The following is a 20945-nucleotide window of genomic DNA, read 5'->3' on the forward strand; positions in this document are numbered from 1 at the left end:
CCAGCCAATCAAACCAGATAAAACCGAATTTAATTCGATTAAGGGGGTTTATTCGCGTGCTCTTGCCCGATTGTTGTTACTGTTCGCGTCTTGGCTCGACTGACTTGGTCGATAGTAAAGATGTTACGAGTGTGTCTAAGTTTTAGTGTGCGAATGATTGTGAATGAGCGTGGAGAGTCAGAGAATTGTTATGAATTGGGTAAACAAACGAAACGAGCTAATAACCGCAATCGCAAACGAATCGTTCCGACAAAAAAGTGTTAAGGTGCTAAATTCCTTTTCCAATGCGATAAAGTGGAGTTGTATCAAGTGACAAAATTCGGTTAGGCCACTCAATCAAAGATCCTTTGAAAGCGTTTTTTCTGCTTTAGCCCAGCTTTTATTTTCAATAGTGACCCAAATAAGTCCTCCATGTTTTATTCATCAAGTCGCTAAACGAATAATAAAAACATAATAAGAAACAGATGTTCATTTAAATTTTTGAGTTTTATTGACTCTGAATAAATTACTTATTAAAATTCCCTATGCAAATTAAAGTCAATGTACTAACAAAGGAAACAAATTTCAGCATATATTTGCATTAAAGTAATGTACTATCAGTAAGTGATAACAAGTATCAAAATAAAGTTTATTTAACAAGAAAGGAAAGCTAACTTCGGGCGGAGCCGAAGTTGATATACCCTTGCAGAATACTCTGTAAATTATATCCTCCAAAATTATTCATATGATGCATTCTTAATACTCATAAAAAATCCCAACTTCCTAACTTTAAAAACACCAAAGTTATGGCATTTCCGATCGTTCAGTTATATGGCAGCTATAGGATATAGTCGGCCGATCCGTATGAAATTTGATAGGTCGGATTGATTGGCCAAAAACAAACGCCATAGAAAATCCCAACTTCCTAACTTAACAAACACCAAAGTTATGGCATTTCCGATCAATCAGTTATATGGCTGCTATAGGATATAGTCGGCCGATCCTTATGAAATTTGGTAGGTCGGATTGATTGGCCAAATATAATACCCATAGAGAGTCCCAACTTCCTAACTTAACAAACAGCAGAGTTATGGCATTTCCGATCAATCAGTTATATGGCAGCTATAGGATATAGTCGGCCGATCTTTATGAAATTTGGTAGGTCGGATTGATTGGCCAAATATAAAACCCATATAAAATTCCAACTTCCTAACTTAACAAACAGCAGAGTTATGGCATTTCCGATCAATCAGTTATATGGCAGCTATAGGATATAGTCGGCCGATCCCGGCCGTTCCGACTTATATACTGCGTGCAAAGGAAAGAAGGGTGTGTGCAAAGTTTCAATTCGATATCTTTAAAACTGAGAAACTAGTTCGCGTAGAAACAGACAGACGGACAGACGGACAGACGGACAGACAGACGGACAGACGGACAGACGGACAGACGGACAGACGGACAGACGGACAGACGGACAGACGGACATGGCTATATCAACTCAGGAGGTGATCCTGATCAAGAATATATATACTTTATAGGGTCGGAGATGTCTCCTTCACTGCGTTGCACACTTTTGACCAAAATTATAATACCCTCTGCAAGGGTATAATAATCTGTCTAAATTAATGGAAGAATAAACTATACTAATACTAAACTTGTTTGCGTTGGCGGCAACCAAAACATTGATATAGGGCAATATAATTATACCCTTGCAGAGGGTATTATAATTTTGGTCAAAAGTGTGCAACGCAGTGAAGGAGACATCTCCGACCCTATAAAGTATATATATTCTTGATCAGGATCACCTCCTGAGTTGATATAGCCATGTCCGTCTGTCCGTCTGTCCGTCTGTCCGTCTGTCCGTCTGTCTGTCCGTCTGTCTGTTTCTACGCGAACTAGTCTCTCAGTTTTAAAGATATCGAATTGAAACTTTGCACACACCCTTCTTTCCTTTGCACGCAGTATATAAGTCGGAACGGCCGGGATCGGCCGACTATATCCTATAGCTGCCATATAACTGATTGATCGGAAATGCCATAACTCTGCTGTTTGTTAGGTTAGGAAGTTGGGACTTTCTATGGGTTTTATATTTGGCCAATCAATCCGACGTACCAAATTTCATAAGGATCGGCCGACTATATCTTATAGCTGCCATATAACTGATTGATCGGAAATGCCATAACTTTGGTGTTTGTAAAGTTAGGAAGTTGGGACTTTCTATGGGTTTTATATTTGGCCAATCAATCCGACGTACCAAATTTCATAAGGATCGGCCGACTATATCTTATAGCTGCCATATAACTGATTGATCGGAAATGCCATAACTTTGGTGTTTGTAAAGTTAGGAAGTTGGGATTTTCTATGGGTTTTATATTTGGCCAATCAATCAGACGTACCAAATTTCATAAGGATCGGCCGACTATATCTTATAGCTGCCATATAACTGATTGATCGGAAATGCCATAACTTTGGTGTTTGTTAAGTTAGGAAGTTGGGATTTTCTATGGGTTTTATTTTTGCCTAATTAATCCGACATATCAAATTTCATAAGGATCGGCCGACTATATTCTATAACTGCCATATAACTGAACGATTGGAAATGCCATAACTTTGGTGTTTTTAAAGTTAGGAAGTTGGGATTTTTTATGAGTATTAAGAATGCATTATGAATGATTTTGGAGAATATAATTTGCAGAATATTCTGCAAGGGTATTTCAACTTCGGCTCCGCCCGAAGTTAGCTTTCCTTTCTTGTTTTTGTTTATACTTATTCAGAATAAGTTAATACAGGTTGTGATATTTTAAAATGTAAACAAGTCAGCTTTGACAATGCTTTAGTAATTCTGGCCACTCATCTAATAGAAATACTAAAATAAATAAGCTACAAATATATTGTTTGCTTTTGCAAAATATATTTACATAAACAAGATTGAAAACATTTGGACTAACTAGTTTTTTACATCTATTATATATAAGTAAGCAAATAAATAATAAATAAAGCAATGAGTCTGAATTCGAATTACGAGGTCTTAAATTAAAAATGAATTTTATGTAGCATTAAATTTGTAATGCAATGTATCCATGCTGTGTATCCAGACAACTCTTACCATAGATCGGTTTCATGGACTACGACCCAGTTTTTCAACGCGATAGTTCCGAATTCAAGTCTTATTCATCTTTTTTGGATATTATATTTATTTTTCTCAATCGCTTAAAATAAAGTGTGAGTATTTCATTTACTTATTCAAGGGTGTACTTATTTTCCATAACAGTTTTCCATAAGAAATCAAAATAGCAATCGCGTTTGGTGACTACGCTCATTTATGCAAAATGGGCTACAAAAAAACGTAAACATTAAAAAATAACTTACAGTTTTTTTCATATCTCAAATTTATTCGTTTTTTTCTTAATTGATGATCGAAACATATCAAGTTTTCTTGCTGCGTACTGTACACAACTTTCGACGTATACGTGATATCCACCCAAGCATTCTAACATTACGTATACGCGTATTTGCCGCTCACGGGTGCGGGTATCCCGTAGTCTGGACCTCCTGCCCAATCGTTCTTTCACATATGAGTATGTTTTTCCCGCGGCGCTCCGCAAAGAGAACACGACTGCCGTGTTGAATTCGGCCACAAACACTTGTTGAAAACCCACCACAGCACACACACAGCGGGTGCTTGACTGTGTGCGTGAGTTGGTACTAAGGCCAGCCGCTGCCAAATCCGAAGCCACAGCGAAAGCAGCGGAGCAGCAGAGCAGCTGACTGGCACAAAAAGCCATAATAATCAAGCGGTAAACACTTGACAACGCTCAAACGCCGTGCGACAGTCGGCGCGTTAAGTTGTAATTGCCGCCACGGATATATCAGCAGAGTGCTCATCTGACGCGAAATATAAAAACCCACACGAATCGTAAACCGAAAACCGAAATCCCAAAACATACCCGTCGTGGTCGATGCGTTCAAAATACTCGGACAATCGGTTTTGAGGGTTAAGCGCAGTCGGACATAGAACAGCGCGTCCTGCCGAATCGCGGTCCTTGTGATATCATCCCAGGCCAGACCAACCCACTCCCACTTTCTGTGGGGTGCGCTTTTCCTGCCGTGTGTGTAAAATGCCAGTGTGCTCAGTTCGTTAACTTTCCCGCTAGGTACTCGTGCAATCGATTAGAAACCGTGTCCAGTAGCCAGTTAGCAACACTCAAGTGCAGGGAGTCCCCCGAACCTCACAATGGCCGATCGCTTCCAGATCTCAAAGGTGAACGGCACCGCAAACGCCGGTTACGATGGGGAGGCTGGGACAGCTCCCGCCGATCAGACGGATGCAGTCCACCCACCGTCCAGTAACGAGAATCACCTGCAGCCCAAGGCACCAGGAGAAAGCGGCGAGAATCGCCGGAGTTCGCGGCTGTCCTTCCGCGGCTTCGGCCACTTCCTGCGAAAATCCGATGCGGAGCGCAAATTCAGTCTCGCCCAGCTGACAAAGTAAGTTTAATTCCAATTTTACGCATTCCCCTGCAATTTTATCAGCGATATGTTTCACATTGTGGCGACACCTGAAAAGAATATGTCCGAAATCGAACTGTATTCCTGTGTTAGTTCTCTCTGAGCTCGAAGTCGTAATGAAAATAGTAAATTAAAAATGCAACTTTATTTATAATGTTTGTGGTCAAATTTGAGTAAAAAATATCTTAAATAAAAAAAGAATGCAAAAGTATGAGTGAAATGAATATTTGGTATTAATAAATACATATAAATTTAAAAAAAATTTGAATTAAAAATGTTTTTAACATTTCCATTTTTAAATAAAATAAAATTTCTTAACTATACCCCTCAGCGAAATAATATTATTTTATAAGAGAACCATTTTCATTTGAAAAAAATACTTTTAACAAATAAAATATTTTAAAAGTTTATATTTAATTCGAATTTATTATGAGAAAAAGTTATAAAAACACAATATATAAGAAAAAATAATTTTTTTTAAGAATTTTTCCGATTTTATATTATTTATTATCGCAAAGCACATGAACTTTAACGATAGAGTTCTCGCAAGTACATATATAACAAAAAAAGATTAATTAAAAACAAGAAAGGAAAGCTAACTTCGGGCGGAGCCGAAGTTGATATACCCTTGCAGAATACTCTGTAAATTATATTCTCCAAAATTATTCATATGATGCATTCTTAATACTCATAAAAAATCCGAACTTCCTAACTTTAACAACAACAAAGTTATGGCATTTCCAATCGTTCAGTTATATGGCAGCTATAGGATATAGTCGGCCGATCCTTATGAAATTTGATAGGTCGGATTGATTGGCCAAAAATAAAATCCATAGAAAATCCCAACTTCCTAACTTTACAAACACCAAAGTTATGGCATTTCCGATCAATCAGTTATATGGCAGCTATAGGATATAGTCGGCCGATCCTTATAAAATTTGGTAGGTCGGATTGATTGGCCAAAAATAAAATCCATAGAAAATCCCAACTTCCTAACTTAACAAACACCAAAGTTATGGCATTTCCGATCAATCAGTTATATGGCAGCTATAGGATATAGTCGGCCGATCCTTATGAAATTTGGTGGGTCGGATTGATTGGCCAAATATAAAACCCATAGAAAATCCCAACTTTCTAACTTTACAAACACCAAAGTTATGGCATTTCCGATCAATCAGTTATATGGCAGCTATAGGATATAGTCGGCCGATCCTTATGAAATTTGGTAGGTCGGATTGATTGGCCAAAAATAAAATCCATAGAAAATCCCAACTTCCTAACTTTACAAACACCAAAGTTATGGCATTTCCGATCAATCAGTTATATGGCAGCTATAGGATATAGTCGGCCGATCCTTATGAAATTTGGTAGGTCGGATTGATTGGCCAAATATAAAACCCATAGAAAATCCCAACTTCCTAACTTTACAAACACGAAAGTTATGGCATTTCCGATCAATCAGTTATATGGCAGCTATAGGATATAGTCGGCCGATCCCGGCCGTTCCGACTTATATACTGCGTGCAAAGGAAAGAAGGGTGTGTGCAAAGTTTCAATCCGATAGCTTTAAAACTGAGAGACTAGTTTGCGTAGAAACAGACAGACGGACAGACGGACAGACGGACAGACGGACAGACGGACATGGCTATATCAACTCAGGAGGTGATCCTGATCAAGAATATATATACTTTATAGGGTCGGAGATGTCTCCTTCACTGCGTTGCACACTTTTGACCAAAATTATAATACCCTCTGCAAGGGTATAATGAAATCCCATATCTGGCTCTTTATGTTAAAAAGGGTTAATTTAGATGTTATGCATTTTATTGCAACGTTATTAACGATTAAATAAAGTAAAAATGGTCCTGCATCATGAAAATTAATACGGATTTGATACTGTTATTTGTTATTATTACCGTCTTAAAAATTATATTTAAAGGAAAAATGAGTTCGAATTGAACAAAATTTTGTAAATTTAAACAAAAACTTGTTTAATTGTAATGCATATTGAAAACAAATTTCAAAGATATACTTATTTTGTCTACTTTCTCAGCAATTAACGTGAACAAAATTAATTTCCCTTATGTCGTAGTTAGTTTAAAATTTTTGGGAAAAAAGTGCAATTAAAATACACACAAGTTGTTGAATTTTTGATAATTGCTTCGATTAGTGTGATTTATCCGATTAGATAAGCTTCGTTGTGTATTAGCTAATACGATTTTGGTGCTTGAGATATGTTATTTCCATTCGTTTTTGCGCACGTGGGGTCTGAGATCGCGTCTTTAACAATTTAGAAATAATACAACAATTAATTAGAGTTTTCCCAAAGCAAATTAATCATTAATTTTACTTTCCTTAATGAGTTTCAATTGAGTAGCCGACACATGTTTAAACTTAGCCCGCTTCTGTTTACAGTGCGCCTCGGCAAAAATAAATAAGTGTTATTTGTACTAGGGATCGGAATAGCGAAAAAAAGGGGTCTAAAAACAGACAATAAAACACGTCAAAATTACCTGATAAATAAAAAAGTGAAACAAAAAATATTTCGCTTGTACAACCGAAATGAAGGTTACATTATTTATTGTAATCACGTTTAACACATAAACACAAATAATCACAACAGATTAAAAGGGTTTTCAAGAGCAACATTGAACGAAATCGGAGTAATTGTCAATCCCGCTTTCACTAAGTTTAATCGCAGTGTATATTTTTAACACATTGAGATCGGTGATTATCCGAATGTAATTGTGAAAATTATTGTTAAGTCGCTTAATGAGTTTCCACTTGCAATAATTTAATGATTGCGTAAATCAATGTGCATTGAATGTACAATTTTGTTGTATTAATATTATATTTACATAAAATTCATAAAATAATACGATATATATAAATGTATTAAAGAAGTCCAAAATGTAGAGAAAAACCCCTTACCTTCTTGGCACAAAACGATTACTTAGTGGAGTCACAGATCATTGGCAATTGAATTGGTTCCGCATAAATTAAAAAGTTTGATTATTCATGTTTAAGCACATGACTGCTCACTTAAATTAACGACGTCGACCTAGACCCGCGCGAAAACTTTTCTAATTAATTATTACGATTGTTCCACATTCGATATATCGTAAGCACATTCCCGAATTAAATTCAATTAAAGGCTGCCAAAGATCTGTCCGACAAAATTTAAGGCGTGCAGTTTTGTTGGTACAAATAAAGACAGCCGATGATTTGTTTTCTCGGAAACTTTGCACACGGCAAGCAAGTTACATCAGCCTGCCGAAACAATAATAAAAACACCGACGGAAATGCAAAACAGTAAAAGTCATTCCACGATCTCAAAGTCAGTCGTTTTTGGCACAAGGATCGCGATCGGAAAATGCGATCAACTTGCACTCCACGAATTCCGGACCTGTCAGTCTGAGTTTCTCGCCTGAGGATGAGCGTGTCAACAAATAAATTTATAGTTTGTCATTTGGGATGTGCGAGCGCAAACAAATTCAATTGATCGACGCCTCCCGAACTCTGGTCAGCTCCAATTGTACAACTAACTCAGACTAGCTGATTCCCAACGAAACCGGCCAGCAATCAATGCCCATCGACTGGTCTGGACTCCATAAATATATATGCTGTATGTATGTACATGCTGTACATAAACATATATCCACAGAATGTAGAACTGTATCTTATGCGCAGTCTTTGCTGTCTGGCAAATGAATTGGAAATGGAAATTGGAATTAAAAGAAAAGCCACAAGACGCCCGATTCTCTTAGCTGTATGCTTTCAATTTATTTAGTAGCACAATGAAAAACGCCCTCGAAAGATTCTGTCTATAATTAATAAACATTCATAAATTATTCTTCAACTGAGCGTCGATCTAAAAGGGATGAGGACCGAAATGCAAAAATATTTAGTACCCACTAAAATAAGAAAGTTTTGATTGTAAACATTGGTAATTTATTATGCTTCTTGTTGGAAGAAGAACTTGCAAACGGAATGAAATTTAATACTGCCATTAAAGGAACCTCATTAAATGCGAATGGTCCGAAGAGTTCCCAAAATTAATAAACTTTCATGTAAAAATGTTCGGGTTAACCAAGGAACGGTGTTAGTGGGTCAACAAAAAAGTTAAATACAAACCAAATTGCGATGGAAAGAATTCCCTTTACTTAAAAAGGATTTATTGAAAAATATCTTAATTAACTTTCTTAATATAAAAAGGAATACTTATAAATATTTTTTAATCAATAACATTCATTACAACATTACAAATACAAATTAACTAAGCATTTTACATAATCCATACTGGAGTTTATGGTAAATAAATCATAGGTGTTTGAATAAATGGATTTTGAATACTGGATCTTAATGACTTTTTGTGTTAGTCATAAGTCGATCGCGCCGGTGGAAGCCCTGTCGAAATGCAGTATGAGTAATGAGTGCTCTGTGAAATGCATTACTTGCAGTTCGCCCCTTGGGTTCCTCGCTCGGGCTGTCATCTTTCCACCTTGCCCCCTTTCGATCCCTTGGAATCGGCGCCATTGGCCGCTCGTGGCGCCGTACTGTGCTCAACGATTATTGCCTTCCTCATTCCGGTTTTTTCCTTTTTAAGATTTTAAATTATATTTTGGCATTGCTTTGGCTGTGCCTGTGGCTGATTCTGTTTCTGTTTCTGCCCCCGCTTCGGCTAATGTTATTGTTTTTGTTTCTGTTTTCGTTGGCGATCAGTAAATATACATCATACAAGAGGGCGGGCATTCCACTCTCTCTCCGACCAGAAGAATTTTCCGATAAAACTTGATTTTTCTCGATTTCGGCGTGGAACCCCTGACCTTCTGCTCGGCTACCTTTACCACTCGGCTGGCCGATTTAATTGTCTTATTATTTATGTGTATACACAAATAACTTGGTTCTTACACTTGGAATCCGCCGGAGAGCCGCGTAGTCCAGAGTGGCTACTGGACATGGGTATTTCTGCTCCGCACGCTGCAGACAACGGTCATGCTGCCCGAGGCGGTGATGGTTCTGCTTCCGTTCCACCAGTACGCAAATTACTCAAATTCTACTCCTCGGCGAAAGTGACTCCCTCTAATCGGTTGTTTCCCCTTCTGTGTGATTCCAGGGAGAGTCTGCCGCGCCTGGACAACTACCGCATTTCCATGCGCAATCTGAAGCGTCCTTCCATCGGAGAACTGCAGGGAGAGGCGGTCGATCAGGTGAGTTTTAGGTTCAAGCAGCACGATTCTATGACGTAAGCACATGGAATCGCCATAACAGTTTGCATAATAAGTGAAAAGAGGGGAAATCAAGGTTCAGTCAAATGAGTCCGGGACATCACGGCTAAAATAGTCGTAGGAGATAACCTTTGTAAAGTTTAATTCATACAACGCCCAATTAAGTAACATATTGCATGAAATGCTATCAAAACTAAGTACATTAACTCGTTTTCATTTAGCAACATAAAACTTTCAGTAACATCTTTAGGTAGTCTTGAATTATCGGAATAATATACCTTATACGTTGCAAGGAATGAAAGGATTAAGGAAACGAGAAATGGCAGAACTCTATGTGTTCAATGGTAGATTATATGTAACAGATTATTCAAATTTTATTCGCGAAGAAAGCATGCCATTTCCCAATTAAAATTAAAAAGACTCAAAAACATATCAGAGTAACGCCATTAAGAAAACTATCAAGAAACTACTCTGTGTAGACCTTCAATTGACCAGGTTTGAATTACAGCTGAAAATTAATCAGTTAAAGATTTCCAAATATAAAACGCACGCTATCGGCTAATCGGTTGATAGCCTAGTGCCACCAAGTATACAACCTTGCACAATAATCGAACTAACAATAAGCATGGTATGCACTTGAAAAAGTCGGAAAATCAAAAGTAAAATAATTCCATCAACTTTCTGACCGGATTAGAGATAGGCCCAAGTGCCGTCAGTGAAGGATGAGTGTCACATTCCGAATCTGGTTTTTGTTCACCATGGCATAATCCTTGCAGCGCACTTCAGTCGTTCCTACTCAGTTCTGAAAACATTTCAAGTACTCGGCAAATAAACAAAGCAGAGCAAAAATACCTAGGAAAACATGAAGCGAAACAGAACCAAAACAAAAAATATGGATCCAGCCAGAAATCGAAACATTTTTTCATCGGCTCTCGTTTTGTACTCGTACTTTGGCCAGCCTCAAAAACATGCCCATGTACATGCGGGCATACATATTTTTATATCTGCATTTCATTAATACGTTTTCTGATTTATTTACTTGAACAATTTTCACATTTCCGACGTGCGAATTGTGAGTTTTCCATGACGTCTGCCGGGCATCCCATCGATTGATGTTAAGTGCCAACGGATTTGATCGTTTCTATTGTGATGACGTTCTGGCCACTTAAGATAAGCAGCCAATACCTCTGTCAAGGTCGCCCACTTTCCCAAATCGGCCTTCTCCCGCCCATTACCCACCACCACCCACCGCCCAAGTTGAGCTTATCACTTAGAGAGAACTATAAGCTCTCCCAGTGTTCCAGGTTTTATGTTTATCGCTGCAGTAATAAATATATAGCGAACTCGCGTCTGGGGGTCCGCCGTTCAAGCAGTTTTCCTGCGAATCGCCTCTACCCCTCGTAGTTTCTATATTGTTTAATTAATTCACTTTGTCCGGCTACTGCGGGCCACCACGGCGTCTGATAGATATCGTAAAAATTGCATTACAAGCAGCGGCTCATTAGGGGAATTCCAATTCCAAGACAAGGTGCCTTATAGAAAACAACGCTCCATTCTGCTTTAAGAGATAAAATAGCTTTGCTTTACAAATTTCTCTGCAATTTAAGCAGAAATCCCTTAACGGCTGTGAGTCATTCATTGACGTTCACGTATCTAAAAATGAATTTTTTGAAACTGGTATCAGCTAGATATTAAATTTCGTTAAAGAAATAACTTTTTTGCCTACACGCATACAAATTAGTTTCTAAGGTAAAATATTTAATTCTACTAGAAATTCATATGTTGAAGAAACTGGTTTGATTTGGAAAAGGGCAAAACGTTTTTTTGCAGCTTGGGTTACATTGTAAAAAACAAAGATGTGATTCTATGAGACTGCTTTTAAAATATGTATTTCTGTTGATTACTAACAAGATATTTCTATGTCAAGATATCTAGAATAAAAACCAATTACCTTTGCGCTCAGAAACACAGGGATTCCCGACTTGTCCACCAAATTTTGAATTTATCGAACGAGGTTTTTAAAGTTGTTCCTTTCTAAATTAAAATGTGGTTATACTTTCAAGCGGAAAGCGTCCGAAAAGTTAATTGATACATTAAACACCAGAGACGAACTCTGCCCTATTATCTTATATACATAGATTTGTCCTATAAAAACAATATAACTAATTAAAAAGTCAAATTTAAAAATGAACCCTTGGGGATAAGTTCGGCTTTAATGTGGGATTGAGTACTGATTGAGTAAATACTATTAACCTCGGGGGTGCCGAGATGCGAAGAAATCAAATTTTTCTTTTACTTTTGCACATCTTTCCTCCTTGGGAATAAGCAAAATCAACACGAGCGAGCTTCATTCGATTTTCACTCAGTCGGCGAGATCCTAAGTAGATTTTTCCGCATTCATCCATGGCCCATAATGCGAAGGGCGATATCGATGACAAGGCTGAAGCCAAATTAATTGTCAACAAGATGCAGCCATGCATCTGCCATGGGCCGGGCCACATGGACATTGTTTCAAGGAGTAACGGGGCAGGACCCAGGACTCAGGACCTTTCAACCGCTGGTAAACAGCTCACTACGGCGACCATATGTGTGACTGCATGTGCGTGTGTGTGAGAGGGGGGATAATGCAAGACAAGTATGTCGTGTCATTAAAATTGACAGCAACGGGCTGCAGATGGCGCTGTAGCCGTTGCCATTGACGTTAGTTGATTCGTTGCTTATCATAAACAGGCGGTTCCAGGGGTTCGAGGGGTACGAGGGGTTTTCGCGGGCTGTGGTGCCACATTAAAGCCGATCGAATCCACTCCAGAAGCGGGTGAACAAGTGCGCGAGTGTTGAACCTGTCAGGGCTGCTGACAGGACGTCATTTTGATAAACGCTCGAGCTGAGCAATGGATTATTCTTCACTTTCAATCAATTAAAGTGACAGAAAAACCACTTGGGATGAAAAACCATTACCAGTTCTTGGCAGTTTTATAAAGCCCTGCCATCGAACTACTCTGCAATAGTGATTTGTCAAAAACCGAATGGCATTATCGGACAATACTATCAACATCTTTCGCCGAACAACGCGGCGTATGAGCATTTCGCCAGAGCACTGTTTACATCATCAAGGGGGCAGCCTGTGGCGTGTTTGCCATTTCAGATTCCTTTGGTATTGCACTTGTAATTACAATTCTAATTTACAATTCATAGCCAAAGAGCTGGCTGCTATTTTTATACCATTTTATTGATTTCCTAATGCGAAAGTCTTGCTGGAAAATCTTTGTTTACCGCATTGCCATTGCCGCGAACAAGCCATTAAATTATTGGCGCATATAACAATATGTTTACCCCATTTGTGTTGCATTTCTGATACTTAGCCACCATTGTTCAAATGGTTGAGGGTGGAGAAAGCCTGTGGAAAATCTCTCTTTTCAATGATGAAAATGCAATTTCCACAAAATTTATTGGATAAACCATTTGGTCTTATCGATTTTTTGCGCATTTTTGTAATTGTATCGAATATGCAGTTATGACTGCCAGTATCGACTTTAACTCTAGGTAAATTCTTTAAGGCCTTAGGCTCAATGTCGCCATAATTAGCCACAGGCTTATTTTTCTCAAAGCTAATAATAATTCAGAGGACTCATTTTCAGCTATTTATGGAAATTGTGATTGTCTCCTTTTAGTCTATTAACCGAACTCTTGCACAAGCTAGTCATGAAAATGTCTTATATCCGCGTTTTCCCCTCACTTCCCCATGTCATCAAGCACAAATACCAATTTCAATTCCAATTTTGGGTGCGAAAATTTTCCACGCATCGACCACAGCAACAAAGACATCGTGAACGAGGAAAACAACCGCAGATCCAAATGCGTATTTTGCTAAATGAAATGGACAAAGGAAGGAAGCGCCAGAGGGTCACAATAGTGAGACCACAAATACACCCTAGTACTCCCCTCGAAAACCCGTGACTAGGAGGGGGCATGGCGAAAAATAGACCTAGCAATATAATCAAAATTTCATTGTTTTATCACTTTAATCGAAATATAAAATGTGGCACAAAGAAAACAGTAAAATATAATCTCTTTGAGTTCGATTAAGAATACATTTATTTTTGTATATTCCTAATTAAAATATTTTTACCAACTTTCCTTTTTAATGAGGAATGTAATGAATTTGAAACCTCAATACAATATAAAATTCGTCTCACTCGGATCTTTAATTTGTTTCAAACAAATATAAATTAAATTGTTTTGAAAAATATAACCTTAATATATTTTGATTGACATGTCTTTGCCCCAAGAACTCATCAATCGTTTTAAACTGAATTCTAAACATTTTCGTATTTAAAGTTTTCAACTTAATAAATAACTGTATAGAAATTTATGAAAGTGTATAAATGTTTATGTTTGTGTATGTGTCCGTCTGAGTTGGCGTCCGCCCGAAGCCGCCAAAAATGTGTAAACAATCAACATTAACCACCCACAGAGGAAGACTAACTAACCAGCATTGCGTATACGCAGCGTGTGCGATTCAAGCGTTCTGGGGTTGTGGTTTCATACTTCGCTCTGTCAATCGATGTCGTCCTGCCCAACCCTGCCACCGCAACACCACATGCCACGTGAGGCAATTCCAGTTGCTCCCGTTTTAAAAAACATTCAATTATGTGGGCAAACAATAAAATAAATGAGACCCATTCCATCAGCACGACAAATGGCAAAACAATAAGCAAGCAAGGGCAAGGGAGCAATGTCTTGTGTAAATCTATTAAATTATCACAATCAAAAGAAATTGTTATACCCAGCTCTGATCAGTGCCAGTGGAAGTTTTTAGGGCGCTCTAATTGCTTTGGTCCGTAAATTACCGCATGTGATAAGTAAATACGCCTTCAAGTGGAAATATGTTCTCTTATTGTGGTATGAATGGCGGAAGTTTTCTTTTCTGTTCATAAAAAAACAGAATTTAATTAAAAATATTTCGGGTTAGACAAGTGGAAAAACCCATTTGATTTTTAGTTCCCTTTCATACTTTGGACAGAGGGGTTGACCAGTAAGGAGACACTTCCATCTGCACAAAGAATGTAAATCCGTATGTTGCTATGCGACATTACTGTTTTGAGTTTTTTTGAATAAACTATATTGTTTAGTGTCACAGGATCGAGATGTCGAATTATATGCATTTCCGCAAAGCTTAATTAAAGCTTAATTAACTTTAATATTTTTAGCAAAAATATACACTCAATACAGTACTATGTAGATTGTAATTTCCAAATGGCAACAATAAATGCTTTGGGAATAAGCCTTTAAGTTAATTTCTCTTTGCACATATTTCAATTAGAGCGAATGTAATATCATAATTTATCAAAATTAGATTTAACCTTTATACATTTCATGTTATATTTCCATGACTTTTAAAATAAAAAAAATTTGGCAATAAATCATAAAAAAAATAATATAGGCAATAATAATAATAATAGTGACAATTGTAAGCTTTCCATTAAATTTTCTATCCAATTAAAAAAGACTTTACTAAAAAAAAATTTTAAATACAACAGACAGTTGTATTCATTAGTCAGCTCAGAACACAAAAAAAATTGTTACTAACATTGATTATTTGCATCATGCAATAAATATATTATTTTTAGTTCCCAGAAGAAAAAAAGTCCAAAACAACTTTAATTTGCTTTTGGTCAAGGTAATAATATTACATTTTTTAGCACCTTTAGGAAAGGGAACTATTTTTACAGCAAAAATTTCTGTGGGATATTAATAACTCAACTAATAGCGCCATTGTTAGGTTTAATTGACACATTTCTGTCACATCCTCAGTAAATTTAAAGGTGATGTTCTCTTTATTTTCACATTTTGCTACTCTATTTGCAAAACCTAACCCCTAACAAAGGCGTACCTTTATGATAAATAGTTAAATTCATGGCTGCTCTGTTTGGTCTCGCTTTCATTTGAGCATTTTAGTGCGGTTATAAAAACGAACTTTAATTTGAATGAAAAGCAATATGAAGCCCTCATAATCTGGTTGTTTCTCTGCTTTTGGTTGGTGTTGCTTTTGTTTTGGCTGGCGTCGACGGGTCGTTAATTGAATACGAGTACTAAATTGCTCACATGGCGCATGAGTAATTCCGAATAAAGTCCCAATGAAACAGCTGTTGGAGTCGCACGAAGTTTACCAAAAATTTTAAAGTCAATTTAATCAAATATTGGGCATTCTTTTGATTCGAATGCTGCGGATGTCAAGATCCCATTATCACGCAAATAATGATTGCATCAATTAGCGGTCTGATGATGGCCTTTCGTTATGTGTTTAAAGAATTAGCAAAGAAGATTAATGAACATCATAGTTATCGTAGATCAGGGCACGTTGCTTCTATTAAAAACGATATCGACTTATAAGAATTTGTTTATATCTATTCGAAAGTAAGCCATGCAGTTATTACGTATTAATTAAAAAGTAAATAAACAAACTATCTTATCATATTTTCAGAGCATTACCATACCCGAACCCGAACCGGAAGCCCCTGGCGGCCACATTAAGCTGGGATGGATTGTCGGCGTCCTGATACCATGTCTCCTGAACATCTGGGGCGTCATGCTCTTCCTGCGCCTCAGCTGGGTGGTGGCCGAGTCCGGCATCTTGCAGTCGCTGATTATAATTACGATCTCCGCGGTGGTCTGCGTCATCACGACGCTCTCGCTGTCGGCCATTAGCACCAACGGAGAGGTCAAGGGTGGCGGGGTCTACTTCATCATATCCCGTTCGCTGGGCCCCGAGTTTGGGGCGTCGGTGGGCGTGGTATTTGCGTTCGCCAACGCCGTCTCGGCCTCAATGAACACCATCGGCTTCTGCGAATCGCTAAATGTTTTATTGAGTGAGTATCAGTTTAATTCATATTTAAGTTTGAATACCCGGGACCACTAAAGTTTTTTTGTGTGACAAAGTGGAGTATTGTGCGATTATTTATACGGCAGTTTTGGAAAATAGTTATCTGATTTGAATAAATAAAACTTAATATCCTTCTTTTTCATTTTTATTTGAAACTATCTGACCTGTTACAATTTGCTTTTAATTAAAAATACTTCATAAAAAAACTTAACCCAAAAATTACTCCTGCAAATTATTAATATTTCGACAACCTTTTTCCAGAGAACAATGACTTGAAGATTGTCGACAATGGCATCAATGACATCCGAATCGTTGGATCGGTGACTGTTTTGGTGCTCATCCTGATCTGCTGCGTGGGCATGGAGTGGGAGACGAAGGCCCAAAACTTCCTGATCGTCACCATTGTCCTGGCCATCTTCAACTTTCTAATCGGGGCTGCCATTGGACCGCAGGGCAATGAGGAAAACATTTCGAAGGGTTTCGTGGGCTTCTCATGTGAGTTGACAGTACCTACAGGGAATAACTACGCTACAACTCATATCGTCTTTCAGGGGCTACGTTCAAGGAGAACTTTGGCTCGGATTATCGGTACGCGGAGGGCGTGAACCACGACTTCTTCAGCGTGTTCGCCATCTTCTTCCCCAGCGTCACGGGTATTCAGGCTGGGGCGAACATCTGTGGGGATCTCAAGGATGCCGGAGCAGCCATTCCAAAGGGCACCTTCTGGTCCCTGCTCATCTCGATGTCTTCCTACGCCCTTTTCGTCCTCTTCGCCGGCGGAGCTGCTGTGCGGGACGCCTCCGGCAATCCGGCCGACCTGATCAACGGCACAATCGTGTCCTCGGAACTGCCCTGCATGGCCTCTGGAAACTGCACCTGGGGTCTCTTCAACTCGTACGAAATGATGCAGGAGATGTCGCTGTGGGGTCCGCTGATCTACGCCGGCTGCTTCGCGGCCACGCTGAGCACGGCCCTGACCAACCTCCTGTCAGTGCCCCGACTGGTTCAGGCGCTGGGCATCGACCAGATCTACCCGGGGCTGATCTTCTTCTCGAAGCCATATGGAAAGCACGGCGAGCCGTACCGCGGCTATGTGCTCACCTTCTTCATCACCACGGGCTTCCTGCTGATCGGAGAGCTCAACCTGATCGCTCCCCTGATCTCCACCTTCTACCTGGCCTCCTATGCACTCATCAACTTCTGCACATTCCACGCGGCCTTCGTGAAGCCATTGGGTTGGCGACCCACCTTCAAGTACTACAACGCCTGGCTAAGTCTCTTCGGGTTCGCCATGTGCGTGGCCATTATGTTCCTGATAAACTACGTGGCGGCCATCATCACCTTCGGCATCATCTTCGCCCTCTACCTGGTGGTCATGTACCGCAAGCCGGAGGCCAACTGGGGATCCACCACGCAGGCCCAGCAGTACAAGGCGGCCTTGATGGCCGTGCATCGGCTGCAGAACGTCTCCGACCACGTCAAGAACTACCATCCGCAGGTGCTGGTCCTATCCGGCGACCCGAAGACCAGGCCTCCATTGGTGGACTTCGGCTATCTGCTGACCAAGAACAACTCCCTCATGTTTGTGGCCAACATAATACCGGTATGTTCAAAAGTTATTTTAAAATTTAATCATTTTTACTAAAAATAATCTATAACAGAGTTATAAATTACTCTGGATGCCATTAATCGTTCGTTCCTTTTTCAATTTAAAGTAAATTTCCTTAATACCTATGACTTATTCTTATAATTGCCAAACAAAAAATAATTAAAAACTTGGTAATTTTAAATAAAATGATTTTCTATTGCTTAAATATTGAGTTAAAAATGTACCACAAATATAAGTTGCATTGAATTTTTTTTTTATAATTCTCAAAATAAATAATTCATTATTTGAATTATCAAATATTTTATAAAATCTAAATAATTAAATATTTGATAAATTATTTTTTTATAAAATTAAATTTTATTAAATTCTTTGGGTACATTGGTACGATAATTGACTTAATCTTGATCGGAGGCTCCGATTATCCTGACATAGTTTATATATCACAAGTGTCTTCAAGAAAATATTCTATGATTTATGTAATGTTAAATTCCGATTACAGGTGCGGGTGGGCTACAAGAACCGGCAGCACCTGGTGAAGGATGGACAGAAGTATCTCGATGCCCGCAAGATCAAGGCGTTCTACAATGTGATCGACGGGTTCAGCCTGGAGGATGGAATAAATGCTTTGACCAAGTCTACTGGCTTCGGAAAGATGTCTCCGAACATTGTGCTGGTGGGCTACAAACCGGACTGGAATCGCTGTCGCAAGGAGGAGGTGGAGAGTTACTTTTCCATTTTGTAGTAAGTGTCTCTTATTCACTATAATGAAAGGAATTGCCCACTACTTCGACCTTTCCAACAGCAATGCCTTCTCGCAGCGCATGGGCGTCGCCTTGCTCCGTCTACCCAACGGACTGGATTTCTCGGAGCTCAGTTCCGAGGTCACCCTGCCGGCCAACGGAATGGGACACATGCACACCGCGAATGCCCAGGGATTCACCAACGAACTGATGCCGGCGGCCAACGCCGCTTCCGAGCTGCTGCACATCGACTCCAACCTGAACCTGGCCGGAATGGACAGTCCCAACTCCTCGTTCACAATGCCCCAGCCTGCGCCAATGCCCAACATGCAGCGCAGCTCCCGCAGCTACAAGGTGAACAGCTCGGACGAGCCGGCCGTGACATATCACACCAAGGGCGGTTCGGATATTCCCCAGAACCTCCTGGAGGCCATGACCATATTCACGAGCAAACAGCCCAAGGGCACAATCGATGTCTTCTGGCTGTACGACGACGGAGGTGGGTGATCGCTTTCTTTCTATACATGGGGCCCCTTCTAATCCTTTTGTGGAACACAGGTCTCACCATTCTCCTGCCATACATCATCTCCATGCGCTCCCACTGGCAGAACTGCAAGCTGAGGGTGTTCGCAATGTGCCACGGCAAGGACGAGGAGCAGGAAGAAAAGAGGTAAGACTTTTGTATTCCAGATATTTATTTCAAGTTATTCCTTAATTTGCTTGGAAATACCTGTTTTCAGCCATATTACAAAATATATGTTATCAAAAATAGCCGAACTATTATGACGGTCCTGCAGGATTGCAAGCACTTTTTTCCGATTTTCCTTTCTTTTAATTTAATTTAGCATTTTAAGTCCCATTTGAGAATAGCTATTAAAAGTTTTAAAACCAGTCAAGTAAGAAATAAAAAACTATTAATTAATACTTCTATGAAATTTTTGGAGTGAAAAATCGTAAAACTATTATGTCGTTATATATAAGGTATCGAAGACCGAAGACATAGATTTGAATGCCTTCGTTGATCGATTCTTTGCCTAAAAAAGTCAATCTGGCCTAGTGCACCGTGAAAAGAAAAAATGAAAACAAGTATTTCTAAAAATTAACAAATGGCCGTAAAACAGACTCTTATTTATCTAATGAGCTTTAACTAAATTGATTTATTTTTTCGATGATTAACCTACAGCATGGCCAGCTTGCTGACCAAGTTCCGCATCAAGTACTCGGAGCTCATCATGCTGAAAGGCGTCTCCGAGCAGCCACGGGCGGACACGCTGCTGAAGCACAAACGCCTGATCGAGCCCTTCCGCCGCGGAGCCCGCAATGAGTTCGGCATCACGGACGAGGAGCTGCAGAGCATGGCCGAGAAGACGAATCGGCAGTTACGCATCCATGAGCTGGTGGTTAAGCACTCGTCGAACGCCTCTCTGGTGGTCATGTCCCTGCCCATGCCACGCAAGGTGAGTTGTTTGGGGCTACTCCACATGTTTATTCCACTAACATATCCGTTTCCCTTTGTAGGAAGCCATATCTTCGCCGCTGTACATGTCCTGGCTGGAGATGCTTACGTCGGACATGAAGTGTCCGGTGGCCCTGGCCCGCGGCAACCAGACGCCCGTGCTGACGCTCTACTCCTAGACTAGACCCTCGCTTCCAGTTCGAGTACAACTTAGTATTATTAGCGTTTAGGTGTTCCGCCCAGTTCCCCGTAGAATAGAGCTCATCCCTGGAGTGGGAGCTGTGACTCTCAACCCAATTGAAATTGAATTCCAGAGGCCAGACTCTAGTTCCAAGAGACTCACTACTTACTCTTTTATATGAACGAACTCCTAAACGCTTGACGATAGTCCCTAGTGAAGTTTCTTGTGAAATAGGCTTCATCCGGTTTTAATCGGATCAAGATCGATAAGTTTCGAACAATCGCAAGCCGTATTTCACATGCAATAGCTTTAAGTTAATTACGAACTATTCTGAATAAAAGAAAACCATTTAATTACACT

At 39.5% G+C, this 20945-nt stretch overlaps 1 protein-coding gene across 1 annotated transcript; it reads left to right on the plus strand.

Moving 5' to 3' along the window:
• Positions 1–3757: 3757 nt before the first annotated feature.
• On the plus strand, positions 3758–20943 carry LOC108046731 (bumetanide-sensitive sodium-(potassium)-chloride cotransporter). The gene is made up of 10 exons (XM_044456941.1): positions 3758–4467; positions 9605–9698; positions 16201–16585; positions 16861–17094; positions 17151–18202; positions 18708–18949; positions 19011–19447; positions 19507–19618; positions 20132–20405; positions 20467–20943. The coding sequence occupies exons 1-10, from the start codon at positions 4214–4216 to the stop codon at positions 20581–20583; spliced, it is 3201 nt and encodes a 1066-aa protein (XP_044312876.1). The 5' UTR covers positions 3758–4213; the 3' UTR covers positions 20584–20943.
• The last annotated feature ends 2 nt before the right edge of the window (positions 20944–20945 follow it).

This window comes from Drosophila rhopaloa, unplaced genomic scaffold, assembly GCF_018152115.1.
Source record: "Drosophila rhopaloa isolate 14029-0021.01 unplaced genomic scaffold, ASM1815211v1 contig_155, whole genome shotgun sequence".
In the NCBI taxonomy this organism is placed as follows: Eukaryota; Metazoa; Arthropoda; class Insecta; order Diptera; family Drosophilidae; genus Drosophila; species Drosophila rhopaloa.